The sequence below is a fragment of the Ochotona princeps genome, chromosome 4, assembly GCF_030435755.1.
Source record: "Ochotona princeps isolate mOchPri1 chromosome 4, mOchPri1.hap1, whole genome shotgun sequence".
Classification (NCBI taxonomy): Eukaryota; Metazoa; Chordata; class Mammalia; order Lagomorpha; family Ochotonidae; genus Ochotona; species Ochotona princeps.
In genome coordinates, this window is record NC_080835.1 from 54651174 (window position 1) to 54671105 (window position 19932).

At 53.4% G+C, this 19932-nt stretch overlaps 1 protein-coding gene across 5 annotated transcripts in view; it reads right to left on the reverse strand.

Moving 5' to 3' along the window:
• GDPD5 (glycerophosphodiester phosphodiesterase domain containing 5) overlaps window positions 1–19932 on the reverse strand; it is a 69992-nt gene that overhangs the window by 33672 nt on the left and 16388 nt on the right. For 2 of the 5 annotated variants that reach the window (XM_058663589.1, XM_058663592.1), the window contains 2 exons: window positions 12618–12694; window positions 127–310 (listed from right to left, as the gene is read on the reverse strand). In XM_058663589.1, coding sequence (XP_058519572.1) covers window positions 127–243 — 117 coding nt within the window. In that variant the 5' untranslated portion in view covers window positions 244–310; window positions 12618–12694. Of the gene's footprint in view, window positions 1–126; window positions 311–4547; window positions 4598–12617; window positions 12695–19932 lie in introns of those variants that run through there. The other 3 variants (XM_058663590.1, XM_058663594.1, XM_058663593.1) reach the window with 3 other exon arrangements.

Here is a 19932-nt window from a genome sequence, read left to right on the forward strand (position 1 = left end):
CAGACGGGCAAACCCTCTGACCCTCCACATATTGATTGCCACCCTCCGCCTGGCACACTCCCCTCCCCGCCCCACTCTCCCACCCTGCCTGCAGGCTCCCTCTGAAGCTGGCCCAGGGCAGCTCACCGGAGTGGTGTCATCATGGGAGCGCTGATAGCGCTTCCAGCGGCAGCCGTAGATGCCCGTGAGGCAGGAGAGGCACAGTTGGGGCTCGTAGTACTGTAGAGGCTGGTGTCTGACCATGCTCGCGCCCGTGGCCCTGGTGCCTGGCCCTCAGGCGCCCATCGAGGCCAAAGCCCTCCAGCTGGTCCTGTGGGAGGAAACGTGGGGCTGTGAGGCAGGGGAGACGTGAAGGGTGAGGCTGCTCTCATATCCAGAGGCCCGCTTGGGTCCCAGCCACCCAGCCCTTCCCTGCAGCCACCCCAGCCTAGCACACAGCAGCTGCTGCCGCCAGCAATGCTATCCCCTTAGGAAGCTCCCTCTTTCCCCTGCTCTCCTCCTCTATGAAGCCACCGCTCCCTCCAGCTCCCTCCCCATCCTCAGCTACCTTTTCCCAATCCTGCGTTTTAGTTCTCTAGTTTGCTTCTTGTCTGCCTATCCCCACAGTACTATAAATTTCTCAGCAAGGATTGAGGTCTGTCTGGTTCTCTGCCATCTCCCCGAGAAAGAGAACAGGGCCTCGCACAGGAGACTTTCATAATCAGCACTCCAAAGCAAGTGATCAGAAATGCCTTCTGAACTGCGCAGCACTTAAAACACGGCCAGCGCCAAGTAAACACTCCCTTAGCAAGTTTATGGCCACAGCTTAGGTAAGGCATCAAAGGCTGTGTCCCAAACCCATCTGACAGCTGAACAAACCAAGGCTCTGAGTGAGAGTGAGAAAGAGACAGAGACTTCCTCCCTGGCCATTCTGGAGATGGGCTCCAATGGCTACCCCAGGCCAAGGCTGCAGGCAAGGGAGTGGCTGGCCTGGTGGGGGCGGGTGTTATCACAGGGAGGCAGCAGCCTAACCCTCTTGGTACTCTGCGGCTATGGGAGGGGCTCAGCCCAGGACCAGGGAGGATCACATGTGCACAGGTTGGCAGTGGGTGTGGTGCAGCTGATGCCCTGAGCCAGGTGCCCTTGCACTCTGATACCTGAGTGCTGAGGGCTCACTTGGCAGATGAGGCCCAGCGAACTGTAGGATGGCACACAGCAGTAGGGAGCCCCAAGGACTCAGCCCCTGGCCTGGGGCCTTCAGAATGTGAAGTTCCTAAGTAGCCACAGGGATAAGACAGACACGGTAGCCTGTCCAGGGAGTGACAGGAACAGCCAGGCTTTTTATACACTTCCAGAAGCCCCTGGAAGAATATAACATTATTTCCTTGTGACAGAATTCACATGAAAGGTTTTTGGAGGACCCACCTCTGTGACTTATCAGGTAGAACTGCTAGCTGTGGGGCTGGCAACCCATATGGGGGCTGATTTGAGCTCTAGTTGCTCCACGTCTGATCCAGTTCCCTGTAAACGTGCCTGCAAAAGCAGCAGAGGATAGCCCAAGTGACTGACCTCCTGAACCCTTACGGAAGGTCCCGATGAAACTACTTGTTTTGGCCTGGCCCAGTCCCAGTCATTAAGTCCTTTTAGGGAGTGAATAGAACTTTCTCTTAGGGCTTTGTGCTGTGGCATAGCAGGTTCAAGTCCTGCCTGCTTTACTTCTCCATTTATTTATTTATTTATTCATTTTTATTGGAAAGTCAAATATACAGAGAGGAGGAGAGACAGAGAGGAAGATCCTCCATCCAATGATTCACTTCCCAAGCAGCCGCAATGGCCAGAGCTGTGCAAATCTGGAGCCAGGAGCCAGGAGCCTCCTCTGGGCCTCTCACACAGGTGCAGGGTCCCAATGCATCGGGCCATCCTCGACTGCTTTCTCAGGCCACAGGCAGGGAGCTGGATGGGAAGCAGGTCAGCTGGGATTAGAACCAGCGCCCGTATGGGATCCCAGAGGGTGCAAGGTGAAGACTTTAGCCATTAGGCTACCGTGCCAGGCCCCCCTCTCTTTTTTAAAGATTTATTTATTTTTATTTGGAAAGGCAGATTTAGAGAAAAGGAGATGCAAAGATCTTCTGTCTGCTGGTTCACTCCCCACGTAGTCTTAAAAGCTGGAGCTATGCCAATCTTAAGCCATGAGCCAGGAGCTTCTTCTGGGTCTCTCACATGGATGCAGGGTCTCAAGGCCTTGGACCGTCCTCTACTGCTTTCCCAGTCCACAAGCAGGGAGCTGGATGGGAAGTGGAGCAGCCAGGACAGAAACTGGCCTCCATATGGGATCCTGGTGTGTGCAAGGTAAGAAGCTCGCCACTGCGCATCATGTCAGGCCCTGCTCTACCTCCAATTCAGCTCCATGCTATGGGCCTGGGAAAGCAGTGGAGGAGGGCCCAAGTCCTTGCATCCCCACAGTCATGTAGGAGACCAGGAATAAGCTCTTGGCTCCTGGCTTCAGACTGGCTCAGCTCTGGCCTTGGTGGCTATTTGGAGAGTGAATCAGCAAATGAAGATTTCTTTGTGTTTCTCCCTCTCTTTGTAATGCTGCCTTTCAAATAAAACAAACAAATCTTAAAACAGCTTCTGAAAGGCTGATGTTGCAGCATAACATATGAAGCTACTGTTTATGGTATCTGCATCAGTTGCTATGTTTCCCATCTAATTTCTTGCTAATGGTCTGGGAAAGCAGGTGATGATGACCCAAGTGCTTGAGCTCCTGCTACCCACGTGAGAGACCTGGACAGAGTTCCTGGCTCCTGACTTTGGCCTAGCCCAGTCCTGGCAATTGCAGCCATTTGGGGAATAAACCAGTGCATGGAAAATCTCTTTCTGTGTTTTCCTTTTCTCTTACTCTACTTTTCAAAATAAATCCTTAAAGGACTTTCTTGGAGAATTTACCCCTTAAAAAAAAATAGGGTGCTCCATTTTTAATTTTTGAAAGATTTATTTTATTTATTTGAAAAGCAGAGTTACAGGGAGGGAAGGAGGGAGATGAGAATAGGAGGAGAGACTGAGAGGCCCCTCTCCCTGGCTTCCTGCCTAGGCCCTGGCAGCCCCAAGGCTGCTTGCTGTCTTGCTGGACTTGCCCATTCTGCAGCTTGCATAGACCAGGAACTGCACAAGGTGTGGGTGGCCCTCCACTCAGCCCACTGCCCTCTGACTGTTCCACACTGCGGCCTACATCAGGTCTCTGCCCTCCCTTTACTTTCCATACAGCCTGAAATTGTCCCTGGTGGTGGTGGCGCTGCTGGGGAAGCAGGTGTAGATTCCTGAAAACAGGGGCTCTGAGGCCCTGACCAGGCTGAGCCAGGCCTGCCGAGGGCAGGAAGCTGTGGGCACTGAGCAGAGCAGAAGCCTGCTTCCCGGAGACAGCTGAGGTCTGTAAGCTGAGCCCGAGGATGCCACTAAGTGTGCACTGGCTGCTCCAGAGGCGCGTGCTGGGCTTCAGGCCCACTCACCACTTCCACCACTGGGGACCACTGGGGGCCTCTGCCTGCCCGCCACCCACCCCCAATGCTAACCTCAGCTCTGGGGTTGCAGCCTCCAGGCTGTGGCAGGGGGCAGGTCTAAGACCTATTAGAGCTGCCTGGGAAGGCTGAATGACAGCCCTGAGCTTCCCTAATTGCTGGGAAGTGTCTGCCGCAGCCTGTGCCTCAGCAGCTCCCAGAGCGAATGGCGCGTGGACACGTGGCCCATGGTGAGGGGCAGTGGGGGTCAAGCCCAGGGGCCAGGGCCCAGGGCCCAGGGGATGGCCATGGGGCATAGAATGGGGATGTTACTGCCTGCAGCTTAGCTCCTGTGGGGCTGGAGAGGCAGTCAGGACTGAGTATTTGTGGGGGATGCTCTCAGTTTAATTGCACCCCAAACATGGGCAGCTTTGTGCACCCACACATGCACTCCCACACTTGTAGCCTTCCAGCAGGGATGGAGAGCCTCAGTCCATCGCCAGGGGCCAGATTGTCTCACTTTGTGCACCTGGCAGATCAGGGCCTGGACTCTGCCCCGCGCTCCACCTCAGGGAAGGCAGGAGGCAGCTGCTCCTGACTGGTCTCCTTCACACTGCCACATCTGAGACTGCGGAAGGGCTCACAGCAGCCTTGCTGTGCTGCTTCTCAGGCATTTGGGGAGAGAAGGAAGTGAGGCCTGGGACGGGCAGCAGGTGGACGTGCTGAGCGAGGCAGCCCAGCCAAGGCTCCTGTGCCTGCACAGTCTTGTCCCAGCATTCCCTGATGTGGAACACATCCCCATGGACCCCTCCCTGTCCACAGCCTTACCCCTGCTGCAACCCCACAACCGAGGGTCCCAACCTACCTGGGAATGGAGATTCCGCTCCCCCACTGGAAGGGAGAGAAGCGGAACTGTACCCCCCTGCCTCTGCCTGGGGCTAGCTGTCTACGCTCCCAGACTCTCCTCTTTCTGGGCGAGTTTCCAGCCTGCTCTTGACTGGAAGCAAACCCCTTTCTCCCTGCTTCACATTCTCCTGCCTGGGCTGTAACATCCCTCCCCATGGCTTTGGTTACCAGGCGCTGCCAGGGCATCCGGGCGTCTGCAGGAACTGGCCTGTGGCTGTCTGCAGGGGTTAATGGCATCTCTCAGCACTGATCAAACTCTCCAAGCCCATTCCCAGGAAATCCCCTCCCAAGAGGCCTGCTGGCCCTGGGACAAGAGAAAGCCTCTCCCCAGCTTGAACCTGCTTCCTGTCTGCATTCCCAGCCCCTGCTCTAAGCATAAACAGCCTCCTGTTTGCACAAGGAAAGGCCTTCAAAGAGTCCACACCTGTGACAGCATACACTGTCCCCCACCCCCTTGGGGAGCGAGGGTGGAGACTAGGGGATGAGGGCACCCCTCCAGGGACCTCTCTACTCCTCACTGGCCCCTGCTGGCTTGTCTTCCTGTGTTTCACCTGGTGTCAAGGCCAGGGTCCCGAGTCTGACTTGTTTGTGACCTTGCACAAGTCACAAGCTCTCAGGCTTACTTTACTCCCTGGAGAAGACAGGGCTGGCTGGGACAGCCTAAGTTGGCACCCACACCTACCACCAAAAAGGAGTAAGAGGCCAGCGCATGATGCCCCACAGGCAGATGTGGGATACAGTGTGCCGAGGGAAAGGGGTTGTCAGAGGGTGGTGGTGGATGGGCTCACCCATCAGCAACGCCCACACAGGCAGACTTAGAGACAGTGAGCAGATTCGTGAATGTCAGGGGTTGGTGACCAGGGGCATGGGGGAGTGGCTGCGTCCAGGGGCAGGCTTTCTTCTCAGAAGTGGGGATGCCAGGAGTCAGTGGCAATGGTTGCACAATTCTGTGGATAAAGTCCGCGGCACTGCCGGCCTTGAATGGAAGGACTGTTTGGTATGTGAGTTTTACCTCAACAGAGCTGGTTTTTCTAAGTGTGTGGAGTCTGGGAATCAATTGAAGATGAACCACTTGGCTGGAGGTGGTGTAAGTCCAGCAGCAGCTGCCCCAGGGAGCACAAAGGCCGGAGGAGCTGGGCTGTTCCTGGTCCCCTTCCATTCTTCCTTGAGCGGGTCTCCAGGGCCCACAGGTGCTGCCATTCACCCCTGCTCTCTTCCCAGGGACTCCCCTACTGCAACTACCCCAGCTGCGTCTCTTTGCACCCCAAAGCCTTGACAGGTGAGAAGATAGTCCTGTGCGCCCGGTTCTCAGCTAGTTTGAGGCTCTTGACAAATGTGTCCAAGAAATGGCAGCACTAACAGGATCATCACGCTGCTGCTTCAAGCCATAACGGGTATTGTCTGTCCTGCGGTCAGCTGCAGGGGCACCTGGCGGTGACATGGGGCTGGGCACCATGATGAGTATGGGACAGGTAGGACCTCCTGTTGGCAATCTTCCAGAGTACAGGCCGACAGTCTTCACGGATTTAAAAATACGGTGTGGCTGTGGTGAATGGGAAAACGAGCGGTGGGACACGCTTGCACTGGAATATTACTTGACAACAGAACAGGTAACCCAGCCATGGAGAAGCCTCAGCAGCACGCTGGTGAGGTGGGGAAGGGGCAGGGCCAACCAGAGATGACACATTGTGTGGCTCTAATTGCACATACTTCTAGAAAAGCCAAAACCACAGCAGCAGTGAGAAGAGGGGGTGCCAGGGGCTCAGGGCAGGCAGAGAGGAGGCAAACCAGTGGGGACAGGGAGTTTTTAGGATAAAATCAGCATTAGGATAACAATGGCATACACCCATCAGCACACATCTGTTACACTGCAGGGAACACCTAAGGCAAAGAATAACCCCAAACTTAAACTAAGAGATTTAGCTAATTACAATGTAGCAGTCTTCTTTTTTTTTTTTTTTGATTCATCATTTGTAATAAATGTATCACACAAAAGCAAAATGAAAAGAACAAGGGAGACTGGGGAGGCAGAAGACAGGGAAGGATGTATGAGACTGCTCTGGATTCCACAACCAGATTTTTCTGTTAGTTTAAAACTTCCCTCTTTTTCAAAATTTGTAATGTGGGCCAGTGCTGTGGTGTAGCACATAAAGCTACTACCTGCAGCACTGATGTCCCATATAAGGGCTGGTTCGAATCCCAGCTGCTCCATTTCCAATCCAGCTCCCTGCTAATATACCTAGGAATGCAGTGGAGGGTGGCTAAGTGCTTAAGCCTCTACACCTGCACAGAGACCCAGCAGTGTCTCGCTCCTGGTTTCAGACCAGCCTAGCTCTAGCCATCGCAGCCATTTGGGGATGAACCAGCAGATAGAAGATCTCTCTATATATAACTTTGCCTTTCAAGTAAATAATACACATCTCCTAAAAATAAATAGTTAAAGGGCCCGGCACAGTGGCCTAGTGGCTAAAACCCTCGCCTTGAACGCACCGGGATCCCACATGGGCGCCGGTTCTAATCCCGGCAGTTCTACTTCCCGTCCAGCTCCCTGCTTGTGGCCTGAGAAAGCAGTCGAGGATGGGCCAAAGCCTTGGGATCCTGCACCCACATGGAGACCCAGAGGAAGTTCCTGGCTCCTGGCTTCAGATCGGCGCAGCACTGGCCGTTGCGCTCACTTGGGGAGTAAATCACCAGATGGAAGATCTTCCTCTGTCTCTCCTCCTCTCTGTATACCTGACTTTCCAATACAAATAAATAAATCTTAAAAAAAATAAAGATAAAAATTTTAAATTTGTAACTTATTTGCATCTCATTTGAGAGACAGATGTAAAGAAATCTTACTCCTGCTGATTCACTTCCCAAATTTCCCCTCAAATAGCCAGCATTGGTCCAGGCCTAAACCAAAAGCCCAGAATTCAATCCAGGTCTCCTCTATGAGTGCATGGGACTCGAGTACCTGAGCCATGGGGTGCTGCCTCCCAGGGTGTGCATCAGCAGTAAGCTGAAACAGAAGCAGAGCAGCAAGGACATGAACCTAGACTCTCCCAGAAGAGATGTGGGCTGAGTGGTCTGCCCGGGGACAACCAGCTGCTCAGGGAGGAGAGAGGCCTTGAACCCACAACTGCTCACTTGGCAGCTGGGACTCTCCATGGCCCTGGCCCCAGCAGGAGGGCATGCCCTCAGTTCTGTCCTCTTCTACTCCCACACCTACCACGGTGTCTGTGTAGCCATGAGCAGCACCTCCAAGGGTGGAGATCAATATTTGGGTTGACACCAAGAGAGGGCAAGGACCAAGTGAAGCCAGCAGCCTGGGGCAGAAGCAGGGGGCAAACAGCAAAATCCCTGGTGAGTACCAGGACTGGGCAGTGCTGGCCTGACCTTTTCTGGAGACCTGCCAGGGCTCCTGGGAAGGAGGAAGCACTCACTCTTAAGCCACCTGCTAGCTCCTCATGCCCAGAAACCCTTCAGCAGCAGGCTGCTGGTGGGGTGTCCTCACACTTCAACAGGCAAGCAAGGGGCCCTAGCGGCTGGCTTCCGGGCCCATGCAGCTGTGGTGGGATAATGGCAACGAGGGCAGCATGGCCCAGGTCCCCATCCTGCCCACTTGTCCGCAGGGAGAAGCTGCTTGGTGGCCGGAACCTAAGTGCACTCAGCCTGGGTGCTCCAGCAATCCATCAGGCCACACCAGGGGCAGGAGTAAGCTCTCTTCAGCACAATGCCAGAGCCTCATGTTTGCCCAATACTTCTGCCCCAAGAGAACCTGGATGACTCTTCCTCCTGGAAGGAGGCCAAGGGAGCCCTGGGGGTGGGGGTTGGCTCAGTGGGTTCCCCCTATAGGAAGTGGTCTTCCTCCCCTTCTCCTGGTGGGAAGGGCTGCTTTCCCACCTGGGATACACAGCCTCAGTCTCCCATCTGCCCCCTATCTCAGGCTCATGAAGCACATGTTTGCTGCTCTCTAACTTTTTAAAAAGAACTTAATGAGGGGCTGATATGGGGATGTAGCCAGCTAATACTTCGCCTGTGGCACCAGCATCCCATGTGGGTACCAGTTCTTGTCCAGGCTGCTCCACTTCCCATCCAGCTCTTTGCTGATGATGTGGGAAAGCAGTGGAAGATGATTCAAGTCCTTGGGCTCCTATGCCGATGTGGGAAACATGAAAGAAGCTCCTGGTTTGGACAGGCTCAGCTCCGGTTGTTGTGGCTATTTGAGGAGTGGATCACTGGAATGGACAATTTTCTCTCTCTTTCTCTGTCTCAAATCTGCCTTGCAAATAAAAATAAATAAATCTTGAGGGGTGGGACGGGGAAGAACTTCATGATTTACTTGAGAGACATAAAGATAGAAAAATCTTCCATCTATTTTCTCACTCCCCTAAGTGTTCACAACAGCCAGGGCTGGCCCAGGCTGAGGTCAAGAGCCCAGAACTCCATGTGGGGCTCTCATGTGGGTGGCCCAGGCATGTGTTCCACTATCTCTTATCTCCCACGATGTGCATCAGCAAGAAGCTAGACTGGAAATGGAGCAGTGGGACGGGATCTAGGAACTCTGATATGATTTGGCGGGGGAGAGGATCCTAAGCAGTGACTAACCCACTGTTCCAAAGCTCTGTTCCTTAGTACTTTATTGTTAATTATTGTTATTATTAATTACTGTTGTTATTATTATTATTATTTAGCGATTCATTTGAAAGGCAAAGTTAGAGACAAAGACAGATGTATATTCTATCAACTGATTTCCTATCCCAGTGCCATAATGACCAGGACTGGGCCAGGCTAAATCTGCCTCAGGATCTTCCACATGGTTGATCAGGGTCCAAACACTAGGACCAGCCTCTGCTGCCTTCCCAGGCTCATTAGTAGGGAGATGGATTGGAAGAGGAGCAGTTGTAACTCAAATCAGTGCTCCTATGGGACTCCAGCATCGCAGGCAAGCACCTTCATTTGCAGCACCATGGCCCTTGCCCCTTCAGCATTTAAGAAGCTTCCACTAGGGCCTGCAATACGGCCACTACCTGCGACTCTGTCATCTGCATCAGTTTGAATCCTGGCTTCTCTGCTCCCTAGCTATCTTCCTGTCAATGTATCTTGGAAGCAGAAGATGGCCTAAGTACTCAGCCCTGCCACCTGTGTGGGAGACCTGGATGGTGTATTAGGCTCCGGTGTTCTACCTGGCCCGTACTGGCTGTTGTGGGTATTGGGGAGTGAACCAGTCAATGGAAGATCACTTTCTTTCTTCCTCACCCTCTGCTTTTCAAATAAATAACTTAAAAAAATAAAAAAAGAAGAAGAAGAAAAGAAAGAGAAAAAAAGACCCTGGCATGGTGGCCTAGTGGCTAAAGTCCTTGCCTTGAATGTGCCAGGATCCCATACGGGCGCCGGTTCTAATCCCGGCAGCCCAGCTTCCCATCCAGCTCCCTGCTTGTGGCCTGGGAAAGCAGTGGAGGACAGCCCAAAGCCTTGGGACCCTGCACCCACGTGGAAGATATAGAAGAGGATCTGGGCTCCTGGCTTTGGATCGGTGCAGCACCGGTCGTTGCAATCACTTAGGGAGTGAATCAAAGGACGCAAGATCTTCCTGTGTGTCTCTGCTCCTCTTTGTATATCTAATATTGCAATAAAAAATAAATAAATCTTAAAAAAATGGATTCACAGAAACACAGCAACATGAACAGCACTTCAGAACCAGCCCTGCAAGCCACAGTGCCATTGCCCCCGGCCCTCCTGCCTGGGTGGCTCCCAGTATTGGAGCCCCAGCATAGCCAACAGTTTGCACACTCCCAGCCATAGGCCCCTCCTCTCCTGCAGAGCATGCTGCTCCTTCCAGACAACCAGGACATGGGAGAGCTGTCCTGGGAGGACCACCTGCCCTGTCCCCTATTCCCCTGGCACTGGCAAAGCCAGCCAACATCCCCCTGAAGACCAGCCTGGGAGCATGGGGAGTAGAGACCTCCAGCCACCTTCTCATGCCGGGGTGGTCACCCCAACCCCCCCCAAGGGGCCCTTAACTTAGGCACAGTGGCCTAAGTTAAAGGGGCCTCTTCTCGGTCACAGGGAAATAGGCACCACCTTTGGGGATAGAGGTGGGGAATAAATGGAATCTGACAGATTTTCCACAGGGCCATGCATCAGTGCCCAGTTTCTGACCCCTTGAATGATGGTTGGTTGCGTCCATTTACAGCCAGTAGCATAGATGCTATACCAGCAGGACATGGGGGTTAGGAAGGGCTGGGAAGATAGGCAGCTGTGGCTGTAGATGGAATGGGCCTTCCTGGTGCTTCTTCATCAACACCTGCCTGCCTGACCCTAACATGGCTAGTCCCCCTCAGCACAGTGTACCAGGGTAGCTTCACTACTTCCAAGCTCTGGCCAGGCTGGGCCCTCTGAGGACCCTGTGCAGAGCTGGATCTGAGCTGCCCCATCCCCCACCACCACCACACACAATGGGAAGCACACTACCTCACCCCTGTGGACTCAACGGGCCCAGCAGATCCCCTGAGAGTGGTCCTGGGGTCCAGGGCCTGGTCATCATCTGCCTCCAGGGCTGCCTCATCTACCAGGCTGAGACTTGGGTCCACTGGGCCTGTGGCACTGCCTGGGGTGAGGGGAGCATGGACCCCCACCTCAGCCTCATCCCTGCTGCAGGGGTCCCTATATGGTAGGGTCGGGGGTGGGGCAGGCTCCTGCACTGGGGCCTGCCGGGCCCCCAGGATGTTCTCTTCAAATACAAATCCCTGGGGGGGATAAGTTTTGGCCTCACAGTTAGGACTGTCAGTTGAAATGCTTGGGTTCCTTATCTCGGTGCCTGGGTAAAATCCCCGCCTCTAGCTTCCTCTAAGTACAGACCCTCTCAGGGAAGACAGTTGATCATGGCTCACCCATGTGTGAGATGTGTGGAGCTCCTGGCTCTGCCTGCCCCAGCCCTGGCTGTTGCAAGTGTTTGGGGAGTTAACTGGCAAATGGGAGATCTCTCTGCCTCTCAAATAAATGAAAACTAAAATTAAAATACAATAATTCAGGCCCGGCGGCATGGCCTAGCGGCTAGAGTCCTCACCTTGAACGCCCCGGGATCCCATATGGGCGTTGGTTCTAATTCCCGCAGCTCCACTTCCCATCCAGCTCCCTGCTTGTGGCCTGGGAGAGCAGTTGAGGACGGCCCGATGCACTGGGACCCTGCACCCGCGTGGGGGACCTGGAGGAGGTTCCTGGTTCCCGGCTTCGGATCGGCGCACGGCAGCCCGTTGTGGCTCACTTAGGGAGTGAATCATCGGACGGAGGATCTTCCTCTCTGTCTCTCCTCCTCTCTGTATATCTGACTTTGTAATAAAAATAAAATCTTTAAAAAAAAAATACAATAATTCCCTGAAGTTGTAAATCCCCAAAGTGGAGGTCAAGAAGAGAGTTAACACTTGGCTTGGGAGGAAGAGTAAGTCAGAGGGGTGACACGGAGGCCAGCTGGCCAGGCTTGGGGACATGGCCACACCCATTTCCCACAGGACTTGTCATCTATGAAGTAGTGTCAGTATGGGCACCAACCCCAGGCAGCAAACGAGCCAAGAGGAGGACACTTTAAAAAGTTTGTGGAATGGACCAGCGCTGTGGTCTGGTGGGTTAAGCCACTCCTGTGAAGCCAGCATTCTATGTGAGTGTTGGTTCAAGTCCCAGTCTTGCTCCCTGCTGATGCACTTAGTAAAGCAGTGGAGAAGGGCCAATCCTTAGGCTCTTACCATTCATGTGGGAGACCTGGAAGAAACCCCTGGCATCCGACTGGCCCACCACTGTGGCCACGTGGGGAGTGAGCCAGCAGACAGAAGATCCCTGTCTCTCCCTCTGCCTCTGTACTTCTCTCTTTCAAATAAATAAAATAAATCCTTTTCTAACAAATGTAAAAAAGTAGAGTTCATGGCAAAATAAAATAAAAAAGCAAGTTTGCTCTAGTACAAAACATTTTGAAATGCATGCATGGCTTTTACATACCCGCAGTTTGCATGAGCTGTTTGAAGGCCCCTCATACATGCAGGGCTGGAAGAAATACCTCCTCCTACAGCTTCAGGTTTTCTTCGTCTGTGCAACGGGATAGTAACTCCTGCTCCTCTCACCTCTTTGTCATGAACCGCAGTCTTCCGCCACAGGACAGGCCCACCCTGATTTAGCTCCAGCGACTGCTCTCCAGAACCTGTCTCCAGCTCCCTCTTCGTCCCCTCACCCCTTTCTTTCTTTTCTTTTTTCTTATTTTCTTACCTGGAAGAAGGCAGCAGTGGCAGTAAGCTGGCTCCTGGGAGCGTCCACGCAGCAGGGGTGTCCTGTCACTGGCAGAGCTGAGGGGACAAGGAAGACCAACCCAGTGAGCCCCTATATCTCTCCACCCTGCCTGAGGCTGTCCCAGCTGGCGCTTGGCGAGCCCTGCCCTGTGTCCTCCCCGTGCTAGATGTGAGACCCCATGGTGGATGGCAGCTAGTCTCAGACCTGACCTGGACAGGGGGACCATGAGGCTGGCAGGGCCAGGGCTCCGCCTATGCCATTCAGAGAGGCAGAGCGGAGCCAAGACTTGGACGAGAACTCCGCCCCAGCCTGCGGGACCCAGGGCCCCATGCCAGCAGGAGACTCACTCCACCTCAGGCCATAGGTGGACAGGGCTGGGCTTGGAGATAGCTGAGACATAACCTCAGCTACTGAGACACAGATACCAGAGCCAGCAGGCCTATGTCCCTGCACTGCCAGTTCCCGGGTTTCTGTGTCCCTAATGCTTGGCACGTCACAGGCTAGGAACATGCACTGATTGCCTTCATCTCCATGAGGATGCCAAAAGGGGAAGCGGGGATATAAATAGGCTGGGGTACAGCCCGCCATGCACATGCGCACACACCTGGGGATCCAGCTATGATGCACCTGACGCAGCAGGTCTCAGCTAGGCCCAAGCTGACCCAAGGGAACACCAGGGCTGCGGGTCAGGAGCCTCCGAGTGAATAGCCAGAACAGAAGAGGTAGAAGATGCGGCAGGGGGTGTGTGTGGGGGAACTAGGAAAGAATTTCCCTTCATCCTGAGTGCCCCCTGGGAAAGCTAGCTGAGCTGTGTTTCCATAATAAAAAGCTACTTCACAGCATGGATGTGGAGGTGAGTACTGCAAGATTTGTGATTTCAGGCTTCTCAGAGGCATATGCTCCCAACAAGGCAACACAGTCAGAAAGCAAAGCCAAATCTCGTCACATAATTCCTGCCAGCACCAAACTGCACAGCCACCAAGCTCTCCCAAGTCCCCCATGGGGCCCAGAGAAGGGCTAGGACTAGAGAGAGTCACTGGACAGCTGGTGCCAGAAACCCAAGTCCACACCTCCAGGAGTCCACTGTGTGGTAAGACAAAGCACTGGGCCCGGCATGGTAGCCTAGCGGCTAAAGTCCTTGCCTTGCACATGCTGGGATCCCGTATGGGTGCTGGTTCTAATCCCGGCAGCCCCGCTTCCCATCCAGCTCCCTGCTTGTGGCCTAGGAAAATAATCGAGGACGGCCTAAGGCCTTGGGAGCCTACACCTATGTGGGAGACCCAGAGGAAGCTCCTGACTCCTAGCTTCATACTGGCTCAGCTCTGGCTGTTGAGGCCACTTGGGGAGTGAATCAATGGATGGAAGATCTTCCTCTCTGTCCTCCTCTATATATCTGACTTTCCAATAAAAAAAAAAAATAAATCTTTAAGAAAGAAAGACAGACAGACAGACAAAGTGCCAAGATCCTCCCCAGGGTGTCAGCCCCTAGAAACGAGACGTGTCATGGTGGTGGAGGTGGAGACGGTCCCCATCCCTCTCCTGGTCCCACCCCCACATCTTCCCAGCACCAGCCCAAGGCCATGGGGAGCCATCAAGCTCGGGGTCACCCAGGGTCCTGGTGCAGTAGAAGCTGATGCCGGAAAGGAAGAAACCGGTAGGAATTTACATGACACGCCAATATGGCACCTACGACCGTAGGCCAAGGGGCTTCTCTGCCATGGACTGGCTGTGCAAGCTCAGGTTTATCCATGTCCTTCTCTGAGCCCCAGTCCCCTCATCTGTGGGATCCTGGGCCACATCCTACAGGAAAGTCAGGGATGGCAGCATGCGATCAGAGGGTTTTACATGAACAAACAGATCTATGAATGGCATCAGTGAGGTAGGATGCCTGGACTTCACTGGAGCTATACTGTAAAACCTGTCATATGGGGCCCAGCACAGTAGCCTATTGGCTAAAGTCCTCACCTTGCATGCACCAGGATCCCATATGAATGCAGGTTCTAATCCTGGCGGCCCCTCTTCCCATCCAGCTCCCTGTTGTGGCCTGGGGAAACAGTAGAGGACAGCCCAGGGCCTTGGGACTCTGCACCTATGTGAGATGCCCAGAAGAAACTCCTGGCTCCTGGCTTCAGATCGGCTCAGCTCCAGCCATTATGGCCACTTAGGGAGTGAATCAGCAGACGGATCATCCTCTATATCTTTTCTCCTCTCTGTATATCTGACTTTACAATAAAAATATATAAATCTTAAAAAAAAGATCTGTCATATATCTATGATAGAGACTGTCTCATTGGCAAAATGATCCACCCCCAGTACCATGTACCCCGTGTACCCTGGTACCATGGGCAAAGAGGCCAGCGCTGCGAGCTCCACGTGTCACATACTCCAGCAGAGCAGAGAACAGACAGCAGCCTGTGTATACAACACCCATGAGTCCCTAATCCCAAACACCCGCCTCCCCGGAGACCCAGGCCCCAGCTGAACTCCTCTCCACATCTCTGACCAGAAGGACACGAACATTTTGTCCAGAACTGATGAAGCTCCAGGTTGAGTAAGTGGCTCCAAGGGCGAGGGGATGGAGGCTGCGGGGAACCCCTGCGTGAGGAGGAGGACGCCTCCTGCCCGCACAGCACCTGTAGCGGCGCCATGCTAACCCCAGCAGCCACGTTCAGGACTGCTGGGCATTCCCCATCAACCAACACCCAGGCACAGGCAACGGTGGATCAAGCATCCTTGATACTCTGTGACTTTTAGCTATAAGCAGCCATAACTTAGCATGTGTGTTTCAGTTTTCACTGTAAAGGTGTTATTTGTCACATGGGAAAACCAAATGGGTTTTCTTTGATGGATTTACCAAATGAGCTGTCTGGGTCGCAGGACTCCCTGGCTCCCCAAGCCAACCCTCCCAACCGTAGCCACCTGGGTGGGGTCAGTCACAGGCTTAAGGGGATCATGCCCTCTCAGATCTAGCCTGGGCTCCCCAGCCAGTCCAGGCACCTAGAACTGGCAACCATATGGGATCCCGGTGCATTCAAGGCGAGGACTTTGGACACTAGGCTACTGCACCGGGCCCAACATAAATAAATCTTTTTTTTTTTTTAATTGTTTATTATTTAACTTCAGTAATTACATTGTATTATGTGACACAATTACATAGATACTTGGGTTCTCCCCCCCCCAAACCCCCCCACCATGGTGGATTCCTCCACCTTGTTGCATAACCACAGCTCAAGTTCAGTTGAGATTCCCCCATTGCAAGCATATACCAAACATAGAGTCCAGCATCTTATTGTCCAGTCAAGTTCAATGGCTTCTTAGGTATACCCTCTCTGGTCTGAAGACAGAGCCAGCAGAGTATCATCCCAGTCAATTGAAAGCTCCAACATACCATCAGCAAAAATTTACATCATTATGGAATTAATTGACATAGTAATGAGTAACCAATATGTTAAAAGTAAATGCGAGTTCCCAGCCACCTTCTGTGACCACCTCACCTACACTTCAATTTTAGTTTATACACAACATATAACATTCAAAACATAACATGTTATACATAACATCATATCATCTTAAATTAAGGCAAACATGTGGTATTTAACCTTTTGGGATTGGCTCATTTCCCTTAGCATTATGGTTTCCAGTTTGGCCCATTTGGCCACAAAGAACTGCATTTTGTTTTTTTTAATAGCCGAGTAGTATTCCATGGAGTAGATGAACCATAGCTTTCTTATCCAATCCTCTGTTGATGGGCATTTTGGCTGCTTCCATGTTTTTGCAATTACTGATTGTGCTGCTATGAGCATAGGAGTGCACCAACATAAATAAATCTTAAAAGAAAGTATTTATTGGACCCAGCGTGGTAGCCTAGTGGCTAAAGTTCTTGCCTAGCATACAGTGGGATCCCATTTGGGCGCTGGTTCTAATCCCGGTAGCCCTGCTTCCCATCCAGCTCCCTGTTGTGGCCTGGGGAAGCAGTCAAGGACGGCCCAAAGATTTGGGATCCTGCACCCGCGTGGGAGACACGGAAGAAGCTCCTGGCTCCTGGCTTTGTATGGGCTCTGCTCCAGCCATTGAGGCCGCCTGGGGAGTGAATCAACAGTTGAAAGATCTTCCTCTCTGTATGTCTGACTTTCCAATAAAAGAAAAGGAAAATAAATCCTTAAGAAAGAAGTATTTATTGGAGCTGGTGAAATCCACTGCCTACGACACCAGCATCCCGTATGGATGCCACTTCACGCCCCAGCTGCTCCACTTCCCATCCAGTTCCCAGTCAATGGCCTAGGAAAGCAGCAGAAGATGGAAGATGGCTCAACTATTTGGGCCCATGCCAGCCACATGGGAGACATAACAGAAGCTCCTGACTTCTGACTTCAGCCTGGCCCAGTAGCAGCCACTGTAGGTACAGGGTGAATGAAACAGCAGATGGGATATCTCTGTCTCTCCTTCATTGTCTTTCAAAGTCAACAAAAAACATCTTTTTTTAAAAAAAAAATTTAAATGTACTTATTAGAGAGAGAAAGAGCTGCCAACCCCTGGCTCACTCCCTAATTGTCCTCAATGACCAGATCTGAGCTGTACCAAAGCCAGGAGCTGTGAACCCAAACCAAATCATCCTTGTGGGTGGCAGGAACCCAACTCCATGAGCCATTAACCCCTGCCTACCAGGGACTGCAATAGGAGAGAGGGGGGGTCAGGGGTCAGGAGCCCCTACACTCCCATGTGAGACCCTGGTGCCTTATCTGTCAAGCCAAACACCTGCCCGGCACCCTCCATGCTTTATTTCACATGACCCACACTGGCCTCTCCAGGGCAGACACCAGCTTGCTACATCCATATCCCCTGGGACCCTCACACAAGCACTTGGGACCTAGCAGCTTCCTTCAATTTCCCTAGTGGCATAGCCCTCCCCAACACAGCCCCCCACCTGTGTAAGCAGAGCTCAACCTCTCCTCCCTGCTCCCAGGGAGGGTCACCCTGGGCTGTCACCCACACTGCTCCTGGATCTCCTCAGTGGGACTGAACCGAAGCTGCCTGCCTGGGGACTGCCGGCAATAATCTCCGGCCTCTCTCCTCCTCTTCCTGTGTCTCCACCCTTTGCAGTTTTCATAAATCACTTTCACAGGAATCCTGCAGTCAGGGTTTACATGTGTGTCACCCAAGCCTGACAGCTGTCGGGAAGCTGTCTTGAGCTCTCGGAGTTGGGGAACCTGGAGCTCCGTGACCTCAGAGGCTTATACAGAACTTGAGTCCCAGATGCAAAGCCACAACACCAACTGCTGCCCACCACCCCGGTCCACCACCTGCATCTTCTAGGCCTGTTGATGTCCCCCGCTACTGCATTGCCCTCTTGGTCATCCACACTGACTTCCCTTCTCCTCTGCCTGGAAGAAAGGCAGAGTCCACAGATCCAAGGAGATGACTAAGCCCTGGTCTGGCTCCCCTTGGCGCGGCCCCTGTTGTGGTCAATCTCGTGAATCAGGGCGGGTCTGACATGCGGGGAATGCAGGCCGACTTCAAGCAAAACAAGTTGTGAAAACACGGACAGACGCCGGCTGCTGCCGGCGATGGGCCTGGCTCCACCAGGCAGGGCCAACCAAGTTCACAGGGCGGGAACAGGCCACAGGGGGGAGACTCGGATTAGCCCCAGAGGAAGAATGCCCAGCCAAGGGGTACATGGCCTGGGCTGGGGCTGGGCAGAGCCTCCCTGGAGCTGGTCTACCAGGTGACATGGTTGCAGGGTCTGTGGGGCTTCTATCTCCTGGGACCCTCCCTTGCAGCCTGGCTAGGTTCCAGGGGAGGGCCTCAGCGGGGCTAAGGACCACCCATCATGGCCCCTGCTCTGCCTCCTGTCCACCAGCTAGGGGCCTTTCTCCCTTCCTTCCTTATCACTCCAGTGACCCCGTCCCCAGCTCCACACCTGTGCACAGCAAAGCCCATTTGCCTCTGCCTGGCTGAGCTCCTACAGATCCCTCAGAACCCAAATGCAAGACAGCAAGCTAGGTCCTCAAGTGCATGGCCAATGGTCCAAGACACCCTCGGCTCTATTTCCAATGCCCAGACATTGTTTCTGGACTTTTCCTGAGTCTAACTCCTCTAACCCTCCAGAGACAACCATGGCAGCTGGGGGGGGCTGCCAGCCCACCTCTGTGTGTGCATCTCACAGTGTGACTCCCCACAGCCTCACTGTCAACAGGAGACTACCATGGCGATGTCACCAGAGGCTACTCCTGCTGGGGGCCTGGGTTGCCAGAGATGCTGTCCATTCGGGCTGTCATATCGTGGGAGAGCCCAGTAAGTCATACAGACAGGAAGCTGAAGACACAGGGAGAGAAGGCCCTGGCTGCCTGCTCACTATTCCAGCCATCATCCCAGGACATCCTAACCCCGAGCTACCTGATCTACCTCATCTGCAACTCCTATCTCAGACAAACTGTTCAGCACAGGCATGGCTTTGGACACTTGCATCCCACATAGGAGCATGTAGACCTGATCTGTGATTCAGCTTCGATTCTGATCTGGCTTCCTGCTGATGCAACAGGTGACGGATGGCTCAAGTACTTGGGTCCCTGCCACCCAAGTAGGAGACCTGGATGAAGCTTGGGCTTCTGACTCATTCTCCCTACTCCAGGAAGAACCTGAGCCACTGAGCTAGGAGTTGGTGGAGCCAGGGCCTGAGCCCAAGCCACAGTGTCCCTGAAACCACACTGCTCACAGCCGCCAAAGTCAGCCTGGTGTCCCAGCCCACAACAGTTTCAGGAAGTCGCTGTTGAACAAATGAAGGAAGAAATAGACCAGTGAATGACAGAACAAGAGTGAGCAAAAGCATCAGCCCCCAGGTGCACAGCCAGGGAGCTTGGCTGAGGCTGCACCTTGCAAATGGTTCCGACAGGGCCTTTCATCACAAGCAGCTCCACGGTCTACAGCCTTGGGAGAAGTCAGGTGGCGGAAGGAGCCCAGCAGGTTGAACACCCACAGAGTTCTCCAGAGGGCCTCCTCTTCTCCCTGCTCCCCACCTGTCCCAGCCCTGACACTGCAGAGGACACAGTTTAATCTCCTAGTGTGACTCTGCTAACAAGAGACACCCTGAGTTGTCATCAATTCCATAGGAACAGAAACAGAATGTGGACAAACACTTGGCACTGCTGCTAAGACGCCCGCATCCCACAGCAGGGTGCTTGAGCTTGCCTCTGACCCTGGGAGGCAGTGGTGATGGTTCAAAGAATTGAGTTCCTGACAGCCACGTGGGAGACCCGCATTAAGCTGGCTCCCAGCTGGGGCCCCTGCGTTGCAGACA